The 17,536-nt window shown below is 46.5% G+C and overlaps 1 protein-coding gene across 1 annotated transcript; it reads right to left on the reverse strand.

The window, feature by feature from the left end:
• Positions 1-1,059: 1,059 nt before the first annotated feature.
• On the reverse strand, positions 1,060-17,196 carry LOC108642632 (CREB-regulated transcription coactivator 1-like). The gene is made up of 11 exons (XM_029965643.1): positions 17,150-17,196; positions 16,678-16,903; positions 15,469-15,530; positions 14,646-14,740; positions 13,293-13,378; positions 12,763-12,806; positions 11,744-11,964; positions 8,960-9,096; positions 7,854-8,105; positions 5,705-5,806; positions 1,060-1,285 (listed from the first exon to the last, which is right to left on the reverse strand). The coding sequence occupies exons 1-11, from the start codon at positions 17,194-17,196 to the stop codon at positions 1,133-1,135; spliced, it is 1,425 nt and encodes a 474-aa protein (XP_029821503.1). The 3' UTR covers positions 1,060-1,132.
• Positions 17,197-17,536: the final 340 nt, after the last annotated feature.

Here is a 17,536-nt window from a genome sequence, read left to right on the forward strand (position 1 = left end):
GCATTCCCTCTGGGAACACAGCCCAGGTTCATTATTCCAGAGTTTACTCAATCCATGCCCTGCTTGGCCAAACCAAGAGCAATTTTTGGGCCCCAGGAGTGGGTTACTTGCAAATTCAGGAGTTAATCTTGTTCCCACCTCCAAGTGAACCCTTTCCCAGTTGCAGCTGTGGCCAGAGATGGGCAGCTTCAAACAGGGCTTTCCATTATTTTAATTTTGCATTATGTTTATATTTTCATTATGTTTATATTTGCATTATGTTTATATTTGCATTATGTTCATAAATTTTCAGGATTCAAAATTATTCAAAAATTATTTTCACTACTTAAAAAAAATTTTTTTTTGGCCCTTTTCAAATTTATTTTCAAATTTACTTTCTGTTCTTTTTTCCTCTTTCAGATTTAATTATTTTTCCTTTTTAAAAATTTTCATTGTTTTCAAAATTTCTTTTCACTCTTTTTCTTTTTTAAAATGGATTTTTTCTGAAAAAAAATTTCCTTTCATTATTTCCCCTTTTCAAAACTTTTCATTGTTTTCAAAATTTCTTTTCACTCTTTTTCTTAGGACAGATTTTTTTTAAAAAAATTTCATTATTTTTCCTTTCTAAAAATTCTCATTGTTTCAAAATTTCTTTTCGCTCTTTTTCTTTTTTTAAAATGGATTTTTTTAAAAAAAATTTCATTATTTTTCCTTTCTAAAAATTCTCATAGTTTCAAAATTTCTTTTCACTCTTTTTCTTTTTTTAAAATGTATTTTTTAAAAAAAAATTTCATTATTTTTCCTTTCTAAAAATTCTCACAGTTTTAAAATTTCTTTTCACTTTTTCTTTTTTTAAAATGGATTTTTTTAAAAAAAAAATTTCCTCTCATTATTTTTCCTTTGAAAAGTCGATTTTTATCATTTTTATTTTTAAATCTTGGCCATTTAAATTGTTTTAATCGATTTTTATTCCTTTTCAATGCAAAGTTTGGAGGAACAACTTTACAAACACCTGCAGCTACGAGGGGCGAGGGGGAGGAAAAGGGGGGGGGAGAAACCAAACAAACAAAAAAAAGAAACTCCTGAGTGTCAGAAACCAAAAAGAACAGAAGGAAAACTCCACGTGGACAGAACGTGCTGCGACACAGAATAATCAGGAATTAATTGATCTTAATTTGAAGGTGGAAGAGGCCGCTGGGGCCGAGATGAATTTGCTCACCTGGTGGGAGAGGGCATTAGCCTGCCTAGCTGTCATCTGCTGCTCATAATAGGAGTCCCCAAAAACACTGCCCAGCATGGAAGAATGCTGAAAACAAAACAAGAGGCTTTATGGCGCAAACCCCCCACGGCTCCTCCGGCACCAGCGGAGCTCCAGGACATCCAGGGAGCAGCAGGAATGCCCTGGCACAGGCAGGGAACCCCAGCAGCTCCTCCCTGAGCACGGACAACACGGAGAACTCGGGGGTTATGGACACACACACACGGGGAGGCACAGAGTTAACTCGGGGGCTTGGGGTTTTTGGGGGATTTGGGGGGAGAAATGTCACACTGGGGCATCGAAGAGAGCCCAGGTGGGGCTGGGCTGGGGCTGCAAGGACAAGAGGCGTGGGTTAAAGTCATTTTACAGGAGCAGGAGAGGTGAGGAGGAAGCCCAGGGAAGCGTGGGATGGGCAAGAATTCCAGGAGGAATTCCTCAGCCTTCCTAAAGTCACCGTCCCCTCCAGCACCACAAGGGTTTAGCATAATTGTCCATCACTTATCAGTTGTTCTAAAGGTGACCAAGAATTCATCAATTAAAAGTGACCAAGGATTCATCAATTAAAGGTGACCAAGGATTCATCAATTGTTCTAAAGGTGACCAAGGATTCATACATTATTTTAAGGGTGACCGAGAATTCACCAAGTGTTCTAAAAGTGTCCAAGAATTCATCAATTGTTCTAAAAGTGACCAAAATTCATCAATTGTTCTAAAAGTGACCAAAATTCATCAATTAAAAGTGACCAAGAATTCACTGATTGTTCTAAAGGTCACCAAGAATTCATCAATTATTCTAAAGGTGACCAAGGATTCATCAATTAAAGGTGACCAAGAATTCATCAATTAAAGGTGACCAAGGATTCATCAATGATTCTAAGGGTGATCAAGAATTCATAAATTGTTCTAAAAGTGTCCAAGAATTCATAAATTGCTCTAAAAGTGTCTAAGAATTCATCAGTTGTTCTAAAGGTGACCAAAAATTCATAAATTATTCTAAGGGTGACCAAAAATTCATAAATTATTCTAAGGGTGACCAAAAATTCATAAACTGTTCTAAAAGTGTCCAAGAATTCATCAGTTGTTTGAAAGGTGACTGAGAACGTGAGGACAGTGATTTAATACTATGGAATACTGTCCCCCCAAAAAAATGCCAGATAGAAAAGAAGTCAGAGATCACTTCTCTAAAATTTACAAACTCTGACATTCCAGCTGGAAAAAAAAAATCCATCTATTGGCAAGGAGAATGTCTATTAAAGATAATTTGCGTGGAGAGATTGTCTCAGTCCTGAGGTGGAAATTCAACTGCTGATTTATTTTATTTACATGTTAAAAGCAGAAGGCTACAAATTTCCTCCTTAAAAACCTGAGCAGGATGGGAACAAACACCTGAAGGGATCAAACATCCAAAGGGATCAAACAGCAGAAGGGATCAAACACCAGAAGAGATCAAACAACCACAAGAGCCACGTTAGAGCTGATAAGAGAAAAAGCAAAGCACTACTTAAATCAATTTATTTCAAGAAAAATTTGGGGGTTTTAACCCACTGAGCCCTTATTTGCTGCCCTGTCATGCCTGGATCAACTATCCCAATTCCATCTTATCCAACCTGCTCCATCTGTTACTCCTGAAAAACCCGGAGTCAGAACCCAGAGCTCGCTCAGGCGAGTGGATCAGGACCAGAACTCTGCGATGGAGTGGCAGGAACAGCACCAGCACTGTGGGGTCAGGGGATCAATGAGGTTGGAAAAGGCCTCTGAGATCATCAAATCCAACCTCTGGGTTATAATCACTTCTAAGGACAAAGCTGAATTTTGGGATGTCACCGGCTCGACGTGAAGCAAGAGCAGCACCAGAAATCCAGTTGCTATCCGAGAGCTCCAAAGAGGATCGAGGTATTTTTTTCCCTTTAAACCCCTGTCCTTTCATTTCCCAGGAGCTTTCCAGAAGTGCAGGGCAAACCCTAAAACCTCTGTGTTTCACTAAGCACCGTTCCCATCCTAAAAAACTCTGGGGAAGGTGAAAAACAATCAACAGGAGAGCAAGGCCGTGTCTGTGCAAGTCCGGGTCAGTAACTCCTAACAAAACACTGGATTTGCTCCTCGTGTGAAGTGTGCTCAGATACTACAGCTGCAAGCACTGAAATTCCCAAGGGAAACCCGCTGGAAATGTCATTGTTTCAACACTTCAGAGCCTTGGAATAACTTATCCACAGCTCCGGGAAGAACAGCGGGAACGCTGGGCCGAGGGTTCTGCCTGCAGGGGATCCCCCGGGGTTAATGCCGTGGGCACTGCAAGGAAAAACCAGCCCCCTGGCTGGAATGAGCCACTCCAAAAATACCTACCACGTTCTCCAGGTCAGAGGCACTAGAGCAGGAGGGTTTGGGAGCAGGAGCAGGATGCTGGGGGTGAGGGGAGGGCAGAGGAGGAGGAGGAGGAATGGGAAGCCATGCAAACACAGAGCTGGGGCTGCAGGCAGAGCTTTCCAGTCCCTGGCTGGACACACACACACACACACACACACACTGCTGGAACACAGGAGCAAAGGATTTGGAGAGGTGGGAAGATGAAGGAGAAGCTCAGGTGAATGAACCGGGTGTGATCCAAAGGAAAACCCGGGGTTCGGGGTTTAAAGGATTCCCCTCATAACACTGGAAGGGTGGAACCCAAAATTCCTGGGAGAAGGAGCAGCACCTACTTCATCCCACTCCTTACACTCGTTCCCTTACACTGGGGCACCCCCAAACCCAGCTTGGGTTTAATTTCCTGCTGCTGGCAGGTAAAAATCCCCCTTCAGAGGATCCCCAAACTGTGACTTCCACACAGGACACGTGGATGTGTGAGGAGATACTCACAGGAAGGAAGACCAGCTCTTCCACAACGGGAATATTCTCCTGCTTGGAAGGGTTCTGCCTTCCCTCTGGGCAGGTTAAAGGATCCTGGCACCTGGGAGCTGCCACAACCAACCCCAATCTTCCCTCCAAACTGGTTTCTCTTCCCCCATTGCTTCTCTCCACCTTTAAATATTTCTGACCATCACCAGTCATTGCTGGAGGCAGCAAAGCCATCTTGGTTTTAATTTAGGAAAAAGAAAGGATTCTGTGGGTATTTAAGAGGCCAGTACTAGAGTATCAATAAATCCCCTTCCTTGCTCTCAGAGTTGTGGTGTCTCACTTGAAAAGAGCAAAACCTAAGGAAGATTTTATAGGATAAAACAGCCCCAGTAGGAAAAATTACAGCCCAGTGTGTGCCCCACTTGCTGCACTTTGCACCGACCAGAGGCAACAAGTCTGGGGACTAAACCAAGACAGAGTTATGGAGATGTCAAGGGGGAAAGAAAATCAACCTAAAAATCCAAATTGGATGTGCTGCCCACGTGAGAACTGAGTTTGCAGCAGCAGTGGCAGCAGCTCTGCCCCATGGGAGACCCCCAGGGTTAAATGTGGGGTTTGGAGCCACACAAGGACAAAGCAGAACTCACAGAAGCAGAAGAAGAGAGAGGCTAAGAAGCAATTAAGCCAGGCTTGAGGAAATCCAGTCAGTCCTGACACTCAGCTCTAGGTCTGAGCTTACCAGTGACCTGAGCCTGGCTCAGGAGAGAGGGAGTTTCTGCTTTGGAACCATGAAGGGGCAACACTGACTCAGAAAGGATCCTCCTTACAGCCTTCAACGTTAAATGATGGGACAGAAAATGTATTTTCAGACTCCTGGGGTGCTCTGGAAGAACTCCCTGCACCTTGTTTCTGCAGGTGGGATTCTGCAGGGCAGCTATTCCAGCAGCACCAGTATGGAAAAATGCACTTTCTTACACTGAGGCACTCCCAAACCCTGCTTGTTTTTAACTTCTTGCTGCTGGCAGGTAAAAATCCACCTTCAGAGGATCACACACCCCCCCCAGGCTATGACTTCCATATGGGACACGTGGATCTGTGAGCAGATACACACAGAGGAAGGAAAACCAGCTGGCAGGCAAGGCAGAGAGTGGTAACCCATTCCTTGCCAGCCACAAGGGACAGCTGCTTATTTGGGGAGCATTTTCTCCAGTGTTTTCCTTCACAGGGTGTGTTCCCACATTAAGAAGGTCCTGCTGCAAACAGATTTGGCCACACCAGGGAGATTTAGTGCCCCAGGAGGCACTGGAGTCCCCCTCTGCCCTCCCAACCTTACCCATCAGCTCCCCGCCACGATCCTGGGAATTGAAAGGATTCTCCCTGGAGGTTCTGTCCATGGAACAGCCCAAAGAAACCCCACAAACCAGTCCTTCAAGCAGCAGCTTTGTCCCATAAGAAAAAGGCAATTCAGCAGCTATTTGAAAACCTCTGGCCCTGAATGGAAGTGCAGCCGGGATGAGGCGTCGGAGATGCATGAGGAGCACACGGAGTCACAGCGAGACAACCACGGGGCAGTGATGGAGAGACTGGGCTAAAACACACACAAAGCAAGGCCTGTGGAAGCACAGAGTCCCTTACTTGAGGGGAGCTGCCAGGAGAGAAGCCTTGATTGGAGACAGGAGAGGTGGGAGACTGGTTGGCTGGGGAGCCAGCATTACTGCGGTACTGCTGGAGTGAGGCCTACAAAGGACACAGAGTTAAACAGCGTGGCACTGAGGGAGGCCTGCAAAAATCACACACTCCTGGCAAATCCAGCGGGGAGGAACCACCCTCTTCAGCAGTCTGGGCTGTGGAGGAAGGCAGGATTACCGTGGATAACGCCCCAAAAAGGCAGGGAGCTCAGGGGACAGCGTGGCAGGGGCTGTCTGAGCTGTGGGCAAGCACAACTGGGGGAGATTTCCTCCCCTGGGCTCAGTTATGCTCAATTTAAAAAAAAAAAAACAAACATAAAAAAATCAGGTCAGCCAAGGATTTAGGGCAAAGAAGTCTCGAAAGCTGGGAATAATTCAAAAAGAATGTCATTTATTCTTCAGTTCCACTGCCATGCCCACATGTGTGCTCACCCTGCTCTGGGATCCTGCTCTGCCCCGAGCTGAAGAGCCCAGGGGTGTTCTGAAGATTGAGGGGCAGGTGACAAACCTGTTTGACACACCTGGGGTGTCCCCCTGCAAGGTGGGATCCCCCCAAACTCCACTGCACCCCAGGACACTGGTTGGGAATTCCCCCTGTGTTTTGCAGCTTTATATTAGTGACTTTTACACTGAGACGTGTTTTCAAAGATTTACCTTTTTCTCTCCATCATCAAAACCCTAGATTTGAACAAATTAATAACATTAAGGGCATTTAAATAATGCTGTACTAATTAACATCAACAGCAGCACAGCTCTCCTCACTCTACTTCCTCACAAATTAAAGATGATTGAGGAAAACCTGCAATCCAGTAAATTTAATCAGCTGCTTTGCAGTGTGGGAAGACACTGCACTTCCAGTGGTTTTGACACCAAATTCTGTAAATCTCTAGAAAATATCCTTCTGTTCTGCACTGCCACTTGCAGACTGCAAGCAGCCACCCAAACTACAAAGGAATTTCAACTCTGCTTTACAAAAGCTGGGTAGAAGTTGCCAGTGGGGCTGTGACAGCTCAGCTTTTTGGTTAAACTACCTTTAAATCTGTTTGCTTGGGAATTATTTCGGTTGCTTTAAAAGATATAAGCACAGCACCCTAAAAGTTAAGGTCATAAAGAGGTTTAGGATGAGGAAAGCAACACAGAAAGCAAAGGATGAAATCAGAACTGGCTGTACTGGTACTACATGAGGATTAGAACCAAAACACTGGGACATATTTTGAGTGGGAATCCTTTCCACTGCTGGATTGTCCTTCCCTCTTCCCCTTCCAGTCCTGAAAGGGAAGCAGCTGCTCTCAAGAAGGATTTATCAGCACAAACTGTCAAAAATTTCACCCCCAAAGGAAACCCCACAACCCAGTGACAGATCAATAAACAATGATCTCTCCTCCTTCTCCAACCAACTCCTGTCACTGCAGCACTGCCAGGACACCACAGGTGGGACAACCAGGATCCTACACGGGGCAGAAGGAGCAGGAGGAGCTGGACATCCCTCCCTCCCTGCATTTGGGATTTTCAGCTGCTGAGACAGAACATTTCCCAACAGCCCATGGGAAAATGAGCAAGAAAAGGGATCTGCCCATAAATGGATGCCCAGGCACACTCCATGTCTTCTGGGCACTGAGGGCAGCCACAAATCCCATTCTGGAAGGTAATAAGGGGTGCCCTAAAATTCCTTAAAATCAAAGGGTTTCTGTGAAAACATCTGGTTCTTGATAACTTTTGGAATAACATTTCCCAAACGTTCTTTGGATTGGAAAATGCTTGTTGGCAGGTTTTTTTTCCCAAGGCTCTGTGGGCTCTGTGGGTACCTTGAACACCCTGAAAATCTCCCACAGCAACAGCCCAGCCAGGTGTAAAATAAAGGCTGATGTATTTAAGCTGCTCTAATCCAAACCTGGAATTGCAAGGGACAAATGGCCACTCTGAGAGCACATCAAACCCTCATTTTCCTCTAGGAATTTCCACTCCACGTGTCGTTCAAACCCTGCCTGAAATGATGCTCATCACGGGCTCAGGATGATCTGAGCTGCCCAGGCTGATCCCTGCCCCTGCCCTGCTCCCTGCCAGCTTTTCCCAAGGCAAGCTGCTCCCAAACTTACCGAGTTGATGTCTATCCCCATGGAGGGCTGGCTCTGGCTCCCCGGAGGCGACTGGGGGATGGTGGAAGGTACCGTGACGGAGAGAGGGGGGAGCTGAGGGCCCCTCTGCAGCCCCGAGCTCGGCAGGATCGGGGGGTTCTGGGGCAGGGAACTGGCCACTGGGGGCTGCTGCTGCTGCTGGGAACTCGTCTGGGTGAAAAAGGGGTACGGGGGAAGCTGCTGCTCCAGGGACAATGCATCCATAGCCACGGCCTGGGAAAGGAGGAGGAGGATCAGCCACGCTGGAGGGGTTCCCCTTCACACTCAGAGAACCAAAACAGCCTCATTTTGCATTTTAAAAACGTTGCTTTTCACAGTTCAGAAACCTGGTCTAGTGGGAGGTGTCCCTGCCCATGGCAGGGGGTGAAACTGGATGAGCTTTAAGGTCTTTTCCAACCCAAACCATCCTCTAAGTCTATAATTCAAAAGACTCAGTATCACCCCCAATAAACAGACTACAATAAACAGTCTGTACAATAAACAGACACTTTAAAAGCCCAGTTGAATCTTGAGCTCAGAAATCACTGAGGGCAGTCACAGAGACACACTCAGGTTTAAAAAGTTAATCGAGGTTTTCTCATGAACTGGGGAAATGTCTTTCAAATTTCACAGCTGACTTTGGGACAACACTGTCACTGATACCTGTCCCAACAGGGGGTTTTTACCACAGTACTAGAAAAGAGAAAGCAAAATCTCCCTTTTTGAGGCTCTGAATTAAGGAACACTTTTAAAGAAGGAAATTACAGAACAAGAGACATGAAATTCAGAGAATCCCAGAATGGTTTGGGCGGGAAGGGATTTAAAGATCATGGAGTTCTGTGGGCAGGGACACCTTCCACCAGCCCAGGTTGCTCCAAATCCCATCCAACCTGGCCTTGAACACTTCCAGGGATGGAGCAGCCCCAGCTTCTCTGCCCAACCTGTGCCAGGGCCTCCCCACCCTCAGAGTGGGGAATTTTTTCCCGCTATCCCACCTAACCCCCCTCTCTGTCAGTTTGAGGCTGTGCAGAGCCTCAAAACAACGGATCTGGGAGGAAACCAACTCCAACCCTGCCACGAGATCCTACCTGAGTGATGGGTGACAGAGGGGAGAGCGTGGGGGACATTTGCTGGGACTGTGGTCGCCTGGAGTCCGCGCCCAAGGACAGGGGGCTCACGGTGGGCGGGCGGTGCTGCTGGGAAGGGGCCGGCGTCGTCGTCATTCCTGCTGGGAATGAGCACACTGGCTTGAACAGGAACACAGCAACCCTTTACTGATATTGTACCACAGGTAATCACCTCAGTGATGGCCTGAGTGACCAACAAATGGCCTGAGTGACCAGCAAACAGCCTGAGCGCACTCCACACAAAGTGCTGGACGTGTCCAGGCCGATGGGCCCGGAGCTCGTTGGGTGATTTGTAATTAATTTGCTCGGGCTCGAGAGCGTCAGGATGAGAGGAAGATCCCTGTGGTTTATCCTGGACCGAAGCCAGGCCCAGGTTCGTGCACAGATGACTTGGAAGAGGAAGAGGCAGAGCGGCCTCGGCGCTTCCAGGCTCCGCAGGGATCGTCCTCACACACCCCGGGCCCGGGAAAAGCAGGTTCTGCTCTGTTTGTACAGGCTCAGGCTCTGGGAATGACACCACAGATCATGGAGCCACGCTAATCAGAGGGCACTTGAGATATTATAAAAGCAAACACCTCTTTAATGGAAAAAGCAGAAGAAAAACTGGTTATGCAGGAAGAGCTCCATTTCGAATGGCACAGCGCAGGAAATATCCAGCCCACTCCCAAGAGCCACGACCTAGCAGGGGGTAGGGACAAACAACTGAAATATCCCAATTTTGTTCAAATCAAGACAAAAATCTGGAAGTTTAGAAACCTCCTCTATTTTCTGCCTCAGCCCAGAGCAACCGAGTCACCCTGGGAAGTGATCCCAGGACAGTGGGGCGAGCGAGCTGCTCCTCCCGGAGCCGCCAGAAAGGAGGGATTCACGGAGAGCCTCAGAGCTCCCAGGCACTTGGCAAAGGTTCCAGGCTTCCAGGTACGATGCCAGGGAGCCAGGAAGTCCGGGCTGCCAAGGAGCCAGCAGGCAAGAGTGGCTCCAAACGTGAGGCTGTGTTTGCAAACCCCAACATCACCTCCCGGAACGTGCCCGTGAACCGGTGCCGAACCAACCCCCTGGGGTGGCACAAAGGGGCAGGTCTGAGGGGACACCACGAGTGTTTGCTGCCCCACCTTCTGCCAGGGCTGCTCAGGATGTGCCTGGGCAGGGCACAGGGTTCAAAAAGGCCTGACTGAGGTTTCCTGCTTAAGAGCAGCGAGGGAAGTTTGGACAAATCAGTTGAAAAAGTACGGAACGCTGAGCACGGCGGTGCCCGAGCTGTGGGATGGGCTCCAGAGAGAAGCAGGAATATCTTGAATTTGTTATGTCTTTTCAGAGCAATTGCAGACTTACCAGTTGGGTTTTGCACCATATAACTTTGCTAAATGTGGGTACAGCAAAAAATTTAGTGACTCTGGTCTAATTCCTGATTTCTGCTGGAGTGACGGCCCATCCCTGGAACAGCCACTTTTGAGACCAAAAAACTTGTTCAAGGATGCTGAAATCCCCTGAGCCACTCTGCCCTCAAATGGTTAAACCCCCTTCTTGCTTCATTCTCAAACTTACCTGCTCAGTCATTAACCTGATTACAATAATTTCCTTTTCCCAACATAGGAGAGCATTGTCAAGTGGGAAAGGGAATCCTGCCCAGCACAGGAAATCAACTTGTATTTTTGGATACAATGCCTCATTTCTATTCTAGGAATCAACAGACTGCAACTGTCACTGACAATAAAAAAATTCAACCCTCTTCACAATTATTGGGAGCATAAACCAGTGAAATGATCTCAAAAATAATAATCAATAAATTGCCTATAAAGTTAACTAGTCCTGAAATGACCATCCCTGTGAATATTCTACATTGCCAACAAGGCAAATAATGTTTGTTTGTGGGGTTTTAAAAATCAAATTACCCATCTTGTCAAAGTCCTAAAAAACCCCAACAAACACAGCTCAGGTTCACTTGGAGTTATTTCCCAAAGCCCTGAATATTCAGGATGTTTTCAGAACTCAAAGCAGTTCAAGCTCACAAAAAATTAGCACACCTTGGAAAGGCTCCACATTATTCCTGCCTGCCCAAAGGAGAAGATTTGGCTTCAGAGGAAGCAAACAATGTTCTCTCCCCAAGAGAATCCTCAACGTTTAAAAAATGCCATTTTAAAGGGAGGGGAATGAAAGGGCTGCTGAGGATGTTCCCATGACACAGGGGCTGTTGGGGTTCAGTACAATTAAATACAAGAGAGGAACTCTTGTATTATATATTAAAATTAATATATCAAACTCTTGTTTTAGATATTAATAAATAAATAGATAGATAGATAGATAGATAGATAGATAGATAGATAGATAGATAGATAAAACTCCCCCCCTCCAAAAAACCCCAAAAAACTCAAACAAAACCCCAAAACAAAATAAAACCCAAACCTAACAAAACAAATAAAAATAAAACAAAGGAAAAAAAAGTACCACAAAAAAAACCACCCACACACAAACAAAAAGAAAACAAACCCTCAAAAGAAACCCAAAAAGGTAGATTTAGGTACCAAGAACGTGAGAGAAACGTCCTATAATAAACACAGCTCTCTCACTTTGTTTTTTTTTGTACATATAAAACCTGTTTCTACAGAAAAGCCAATCAGCAGTGAGGTGCAATTAACTCTCAGAAGAAACAGGAATATCCTAGGATGAAAATTCCCTCGTTTCAGCCCCAAAATTCAGGTGCCACCTCCCGGCCAAGAGCCCCGGCGGGGGGAGCGATGACCTCACCCTGACTGGCAGTGCTGATGCCCAGGTGAGTCAGGTTGGCAGCAAGATTTCCCGTGCTGTTGGAGCTGCTGAGGGCTGGGAATGTGGATTCCTCGGGATCCAGCGGCGTGGGCAGCGGGGAGGGGAAGTGGATGTTGGTCAGGTCGGGCAGGGACCCGCCCGTGTTGTGCGTGGCAGGAATCAGGGCTGTAGTGTTCTCCTGGTCGGCTGAGGGGAAGATGCTGGGTCAGGGAGAGAGGGGAAAGGAAGAAAAGACACATTCAGTTGAAATTCCAGCTTTCCAAGGGGGTTTTTACAGAGAAGATTCCAGAGGTGAGGCTGGGTGTTGGAGGACAAACAGCCAGAAAAGCTCGCAAAGGGTCTCGTCCCACATCCAGAGCAGGGCTGGAGCAGGGAAGGGCTTCCCAGGGAACCCCAAGGCAAAAGGATATTCAGTATACAATATTCAATATAAAATATTCAATATACACTATTCAATATAAAATATTCAATATAAAATATTCAACATAAAATACTTAATATAAAATATTCAATATACACTATTCAATACAAAATATTCAATATAAAATATTCAACATAAAACATTCAATATACAATATTCAATATAAAATATTTAATATACAATATTCAATATATAATATTCAATATACACTATTCACTATTCAATATACACTATTCAATATACACTATTCAATATAAAATATTCAATATAAAATACTCAATATAAAATATTCAATATAAAATATTCAATATACACTATTCAATATAAAATATTCAATATACACTATTCAATATACAATATTCAATATAAAATATTCAATATAAAATACTCAATATAAAATATTCAATATAAAATATTCAATACACACTATTCAATATAAAATATTCAATATAATATTCAATATACACTATTCAATATACACTATTCTATATACACTATTCAATATATAATATTTTTTTCTTAGGAAGATCTCAGTGCTCTTCAAAAAAGAAGAAAAAAAAAATTGCTCAGGACTTACTTGATTCCTGGAACTTCACATGATTTAGGTCTGGATGACCCAGTCTAAAAGAGAAGGAAGAGAGTTTTTAAAGGCACAGAAGGAAGAGAGTTTTAAAGGCACAGAAGGAAGAGAGTTTTAAAGGCACAGAAGGAAAAGAGTTTTTAAAGGCACAGAAGGAAGAGTTTTAAAGGCAAAGATACTGCTGGAAGTGAATGTTCAGGATATATTTCAATTCAAAAGGTTTAATTTGATACATTTCTAGAGGAGAGCTGTTCTACACAAGAGCTCTGTGAAGCTCTTAGAAGATATTTATCACCTTTTTTTTGCTTTATTGTCCCAACAAATCTTAAATTTCAAGATTTTCTCCTGATGAAATCAATCACACATAAATACCTAAAAATGCCTTTCTGGTCCATTGCTTATGATTTGTTTCTAAACACAACATTTAATCTCAAATCTCTTCAAGTGGTGACAACATTTCAAGCATTCATTTACCTCAATATGTTTAGAAAATAACATTTCTACATTTCAAAGGGTGCAATTCCCACCTTTTTAGTGTCCCAGCCTTGCTTGGAGAGGGTTTTGTCTGCATCTGAGGTGCCTTCCTCCATTCCAGGGACAGTCAGCAACAAAACTAAAACAGGACAACAACAACAACAACAAAAAAAATCATAGAATTAATAATCAATAACATGAAGCTTCTCGGGAAGACATTTTCAGACTGGAAATGTAACCATTTGAAAAATGCTGAAGAATTATCAGCGAGTTTGAAACTCATTAAAAAAACAAAGACACCAGGAAGCAGAAGAGACTAAAATTGTGTTTAATTAACTAATTAATCAGTGAGACATTATCAGCTTTAAAATAATACTTTACAAGACTTCTGGTCTCCAGTTTAGTCTGCTAAGGCTAAAGATCTAAATGGATCTAAATGGATTCCACTTGGATTTAAATGGAAGGGAGTGTTTGGGGCCTGGTTTTTGCATTCTGCACGAGTGATTCCACCTGGGACACCTCATGGGCAGCCAAGAGGACAATTCCAGGGGGGAACAATCCAATCCATCCCCCCTGGGAGAGAGAAACACGATAAAGCTGCTGCTTCTCCACATTCCAAGGCCATTTCTTGGTTCAAACAAACAACTGCAAGGTGACAAAGAACCACCAGAAGGAGCCCAGAGGGAGAGATGAATCCACAGGAACGTTTCACACCGACAGCCACAAACCCATATTTAGGGAATACTGTTGAACAGGACCATTTTTCCATGTTTTCCAGCTCCAGGAGCACACAGAAGAGCCACAGCACAGCCAGTTTGTGCTGCATGTTCATCCTTGTTGAAGGATTAAACTTCCCCACAGAGACTCCAGAGCTTCCCACAGAACCAGGGAATTGTTAAGGCTGGAAAAGACCTTTGGGATGCTCAAGGGCTGCCGTGTCTCCCGAGCTGGAGCAGGCTCAGGGCCCAGCAGAGGGCACCAGAAGTGTGGTGCTCCAGCCTGGAGCTGGGAATGTCCTCAGTGCTGCTGGGAAGTGCTGCCTCCCAGGGGATGTTCCCTGGGGAAGCCTCGCTCCCTCCCGGTGTTGTATCCCTGAGTGAACTGCTGGGATCCCTGTGCTGGCTCTGGAAGGGACTCCAAACCTTTGGTGGCACTGGGAGCACTCACCAGCCCAGGGAGAAGGGTCAGAATAACACCATTTGGGGCTCAGGGGAATGTTCTCACTTAGTTTTGTACCATTTTTCTCTGGATTTCAGCCCCCACAAAGGTCATTATGATCCCTCACTCCAATTCCAGTGTCATGGATCCAGGGAGCAGCAGCAGATCCGTGTTTCCCAATCCCCCCTGGGAGATCATGGGAATGCTCTGGATGGCAGAAATACCTGTATCCATTTTTCCCTGTTTACCTCTTTTCTGCTGCATGTCCTGGGACCCTCCAGAGAAGGATTCCTGCTGAGCTGGAGTCATGGTGCTCTGGTGCAAGGCAGAATCGGAATTTGTCCTGAAAACAAAACCAAAAAAAAGGCAAAACCCACGATATTTTTATTGCCAGCTGCTCTAAATAAAAGAATTTAAATCTCTCAGATCAAGGCAACCAGCTCAGTAAAACCTGAACACTCTGCATTAAAAACCAAAAATCTACATATGGCACATCCCAGGGACAATTTCCTTGTGAAACAATCAATTTGCAGGACAAATTTGAAGTTTGAAGAGCCATTGTTTCAATAATGGGATTGAGAGGGATACAGGATAATTTGATTGCCCTCATCAGAAAAGAATTTTCTCAGCTTTGTTAAGGTCATGCAGGATCAAATAATGCCCTTTCTGAGCCAAAAGCTGTTTATAAATACTTTGGTTACAGTTTGAAAAACAACTGTCCCTGTTTGGCAGGGAGGGAAAATGAGAGGTTTGGGATGCAGGGACACTGTGGAGATGGGAATGTCCATGGGCATCACACCTCTGGTGATGAACCAGCCCTCAGCTGTGAATGCAGGGCAACAAGTCACAACTCAACAACTCCGGGCTGTGCCTTGGAATATCGAGGCTGACCTTGGAAAAGCTGACACACCTTAATTTCAAAGAGGGTCATCCACAAGGAGCATAAGCAAAGGAAAACCCCATTTCTGGGTTGAGAAAGGCACCCCAGCTCGTGCTGGGGGGAATGGTGAAGGTGTGGAGGTGCTGCAGGGTCAGGGAACAGCCCGAACACGCGCCCGAGGTGCCACCAACCTTCTCCAGCTGGTGTCCGACGGAGGGGACAGGTACACTGTTCCATAGGGACAGCTGTCCACGTGATCCCAGAGTTAAGGGGAACAACAGCACTTCCTCACTGAAGCAGGAGGCCCACTGGAAATCTTTTCCTAGGAATAATTCCAATTAGCCCGTCAGGAGGCACCGAGCTCCAGGGAGAAAAGCGAGCAGATGCCCCGAGGGGAACTTTAAAAACACTCCAACCAAAGGAGTACGTGGATTGTTGTGATGTTTGAGCAGCAAGAGAATCGTCCTCCTTTCCTGCAGATCCAACTGCTCCCTGGGCAGCCACCACCCCCTACTCCCCCATTCCCACATCCCCTCCAGCCCCATCAACCCAACCCCACGGTGGCACATTTTAAGGCCGTCAGGAATAATCAGCTAATTGGTGTTCCCACGTGGCAAGAAGAAACATCGCTGGGCAAATGCCAAGGGGATGAATCAACCTGCAATCAAATGCACAACCAACTGCAAAGATTATCCCGGGCTGGATTTACTCGGATCCAAAGGGGAATTCTGCTTCCCTGAGACGGACAGGACTTTTCAGAGAATCAGGGAATGGTTTGGGTTGGAAACAGATGATCTGTGTCCTTCTCATGTTGGGGGCCACAAAGCTGGTGAATTTGTGGAGGGTGCCCTCGATGCCCCTGCCCATGTCACCAACAAAGACGTGGAACACCCCAAAACCCCAAGGGAACCACCCACTGCTGGTCCCACTGAGCCACCGACTGCAGCTCTGGGAGCGTGGCCATCCAGGGAATTCCTTACCCACTGACAGGGCCATCCATCACATCCATGACTCTCCAGTTTGGAGGCAAGGATATCACGTGGGACACTGCCAAAAGCTTGGCACAGGTCCAGGGAGACGATGGCAGTGACCCCATCATAGGAGGCTGCAGAATTGGGCAGGATTTGCCCCCAGGGAAGCCCTTGTTGGCTGTCACCAACCCAGCAAAGGATCCCAATCCCCCCCAGCCCCGTGTGCAGGATCATCCCCACTCAGAGCTGAGGAAACAGGGGAAGGGAAACGCTCCCTTTAGGTACTTCTAGCCCAGGCCACAGCTCAGGAGAAGAGGTGACACCGACAGGGACGGGAACGACTGGCCCAGGTGAGGAGGTGAAGGAGGAAGGAGGGAACTGTGGGACTGGAAGCAGTGATGTCATTGGGAGTCCTGCCCCAAAGGATATCTGTCTTCCATGTTTATCCACGGAGAGGGGCCGGCGGTGGGGGGAGCCCAGGCGGTTCCTGTCCCGGTACACTCTGTCCACCAGCCCATGGTGCCGGGTCGTCCTGCTCGTGTCCAACCCCGACGACTGGAACGGAGTCTGGGGGAGACACAGCAAGTCAGGAACGGGGAAATCCACACACAGGCTGCCCAGAACCCACTCGGGGTGTGTGCAAGGCTGTGATGTTCTGAGGAATCACACTCACACAAGATCTGGACAAGTGTCATCACGGCAACGTTCCCCTCCGTGGTTGGAAGGATGCCCAAGGCTGTCCTTCCAGAGGGGGACCATGCTGGACCTGCCCTCTCCTAGATCAGCTCTCACGCCTCCCTATCCCTAAAACCCCCCCGTGTGAGGGTGGCAGGGGGCTGCCAGCTGTGTCCACATGCCCTGGGTGCAGCATGCAGGGTGCATCCAGAAGGAACATGCCGACCCCACGGGCAGGAGACGCAGGAAGGAGACGCGCGGCGAGTCCGACATTCCGAACGCGCCGCCTGCTCTCGGGGCTTCCTTTCACCCCTCCCTCTGGGAATTATTTGAAGGGGACACTGAGAGAATGAAAATTAAAAGAAAAGCAGTTTCCTTCCTCCTCTGTCTAGAAAAAAGTGACGGTGTCTGGTATTTCCGAGGTGACTCTCGGCTCCCTCCGGGACCCGGGGTGGGACGGTCCCACCTGGGCTCTTATCAGTGGAGACCTGCCAGCAAATATTTCAGAGGATGAGGAGAGCAGAGAAAGGACAGGGGAAGATGAATTCCCAGGTTAAACTGGAAAACTCCCACATTTTCCAAAGCCCTTCCCTGCATATACCTGGGGGAGGGG

Source organism: Manacus vitellinus, unplaced genomic scaffold (genome assembly GCF_001715985.3).
Source record: "Manacus vitellinus isolate BGI_N305 unplaced genomic scaffold, ASM171598v3 ctg7180002429497_pilon, whole genome shotgun sequence".
NCBI lineage: Eukaryota > Metazoa > Chordata > Aves > Passeriformes > Pipridae > Manacus > Manacus vitellinus.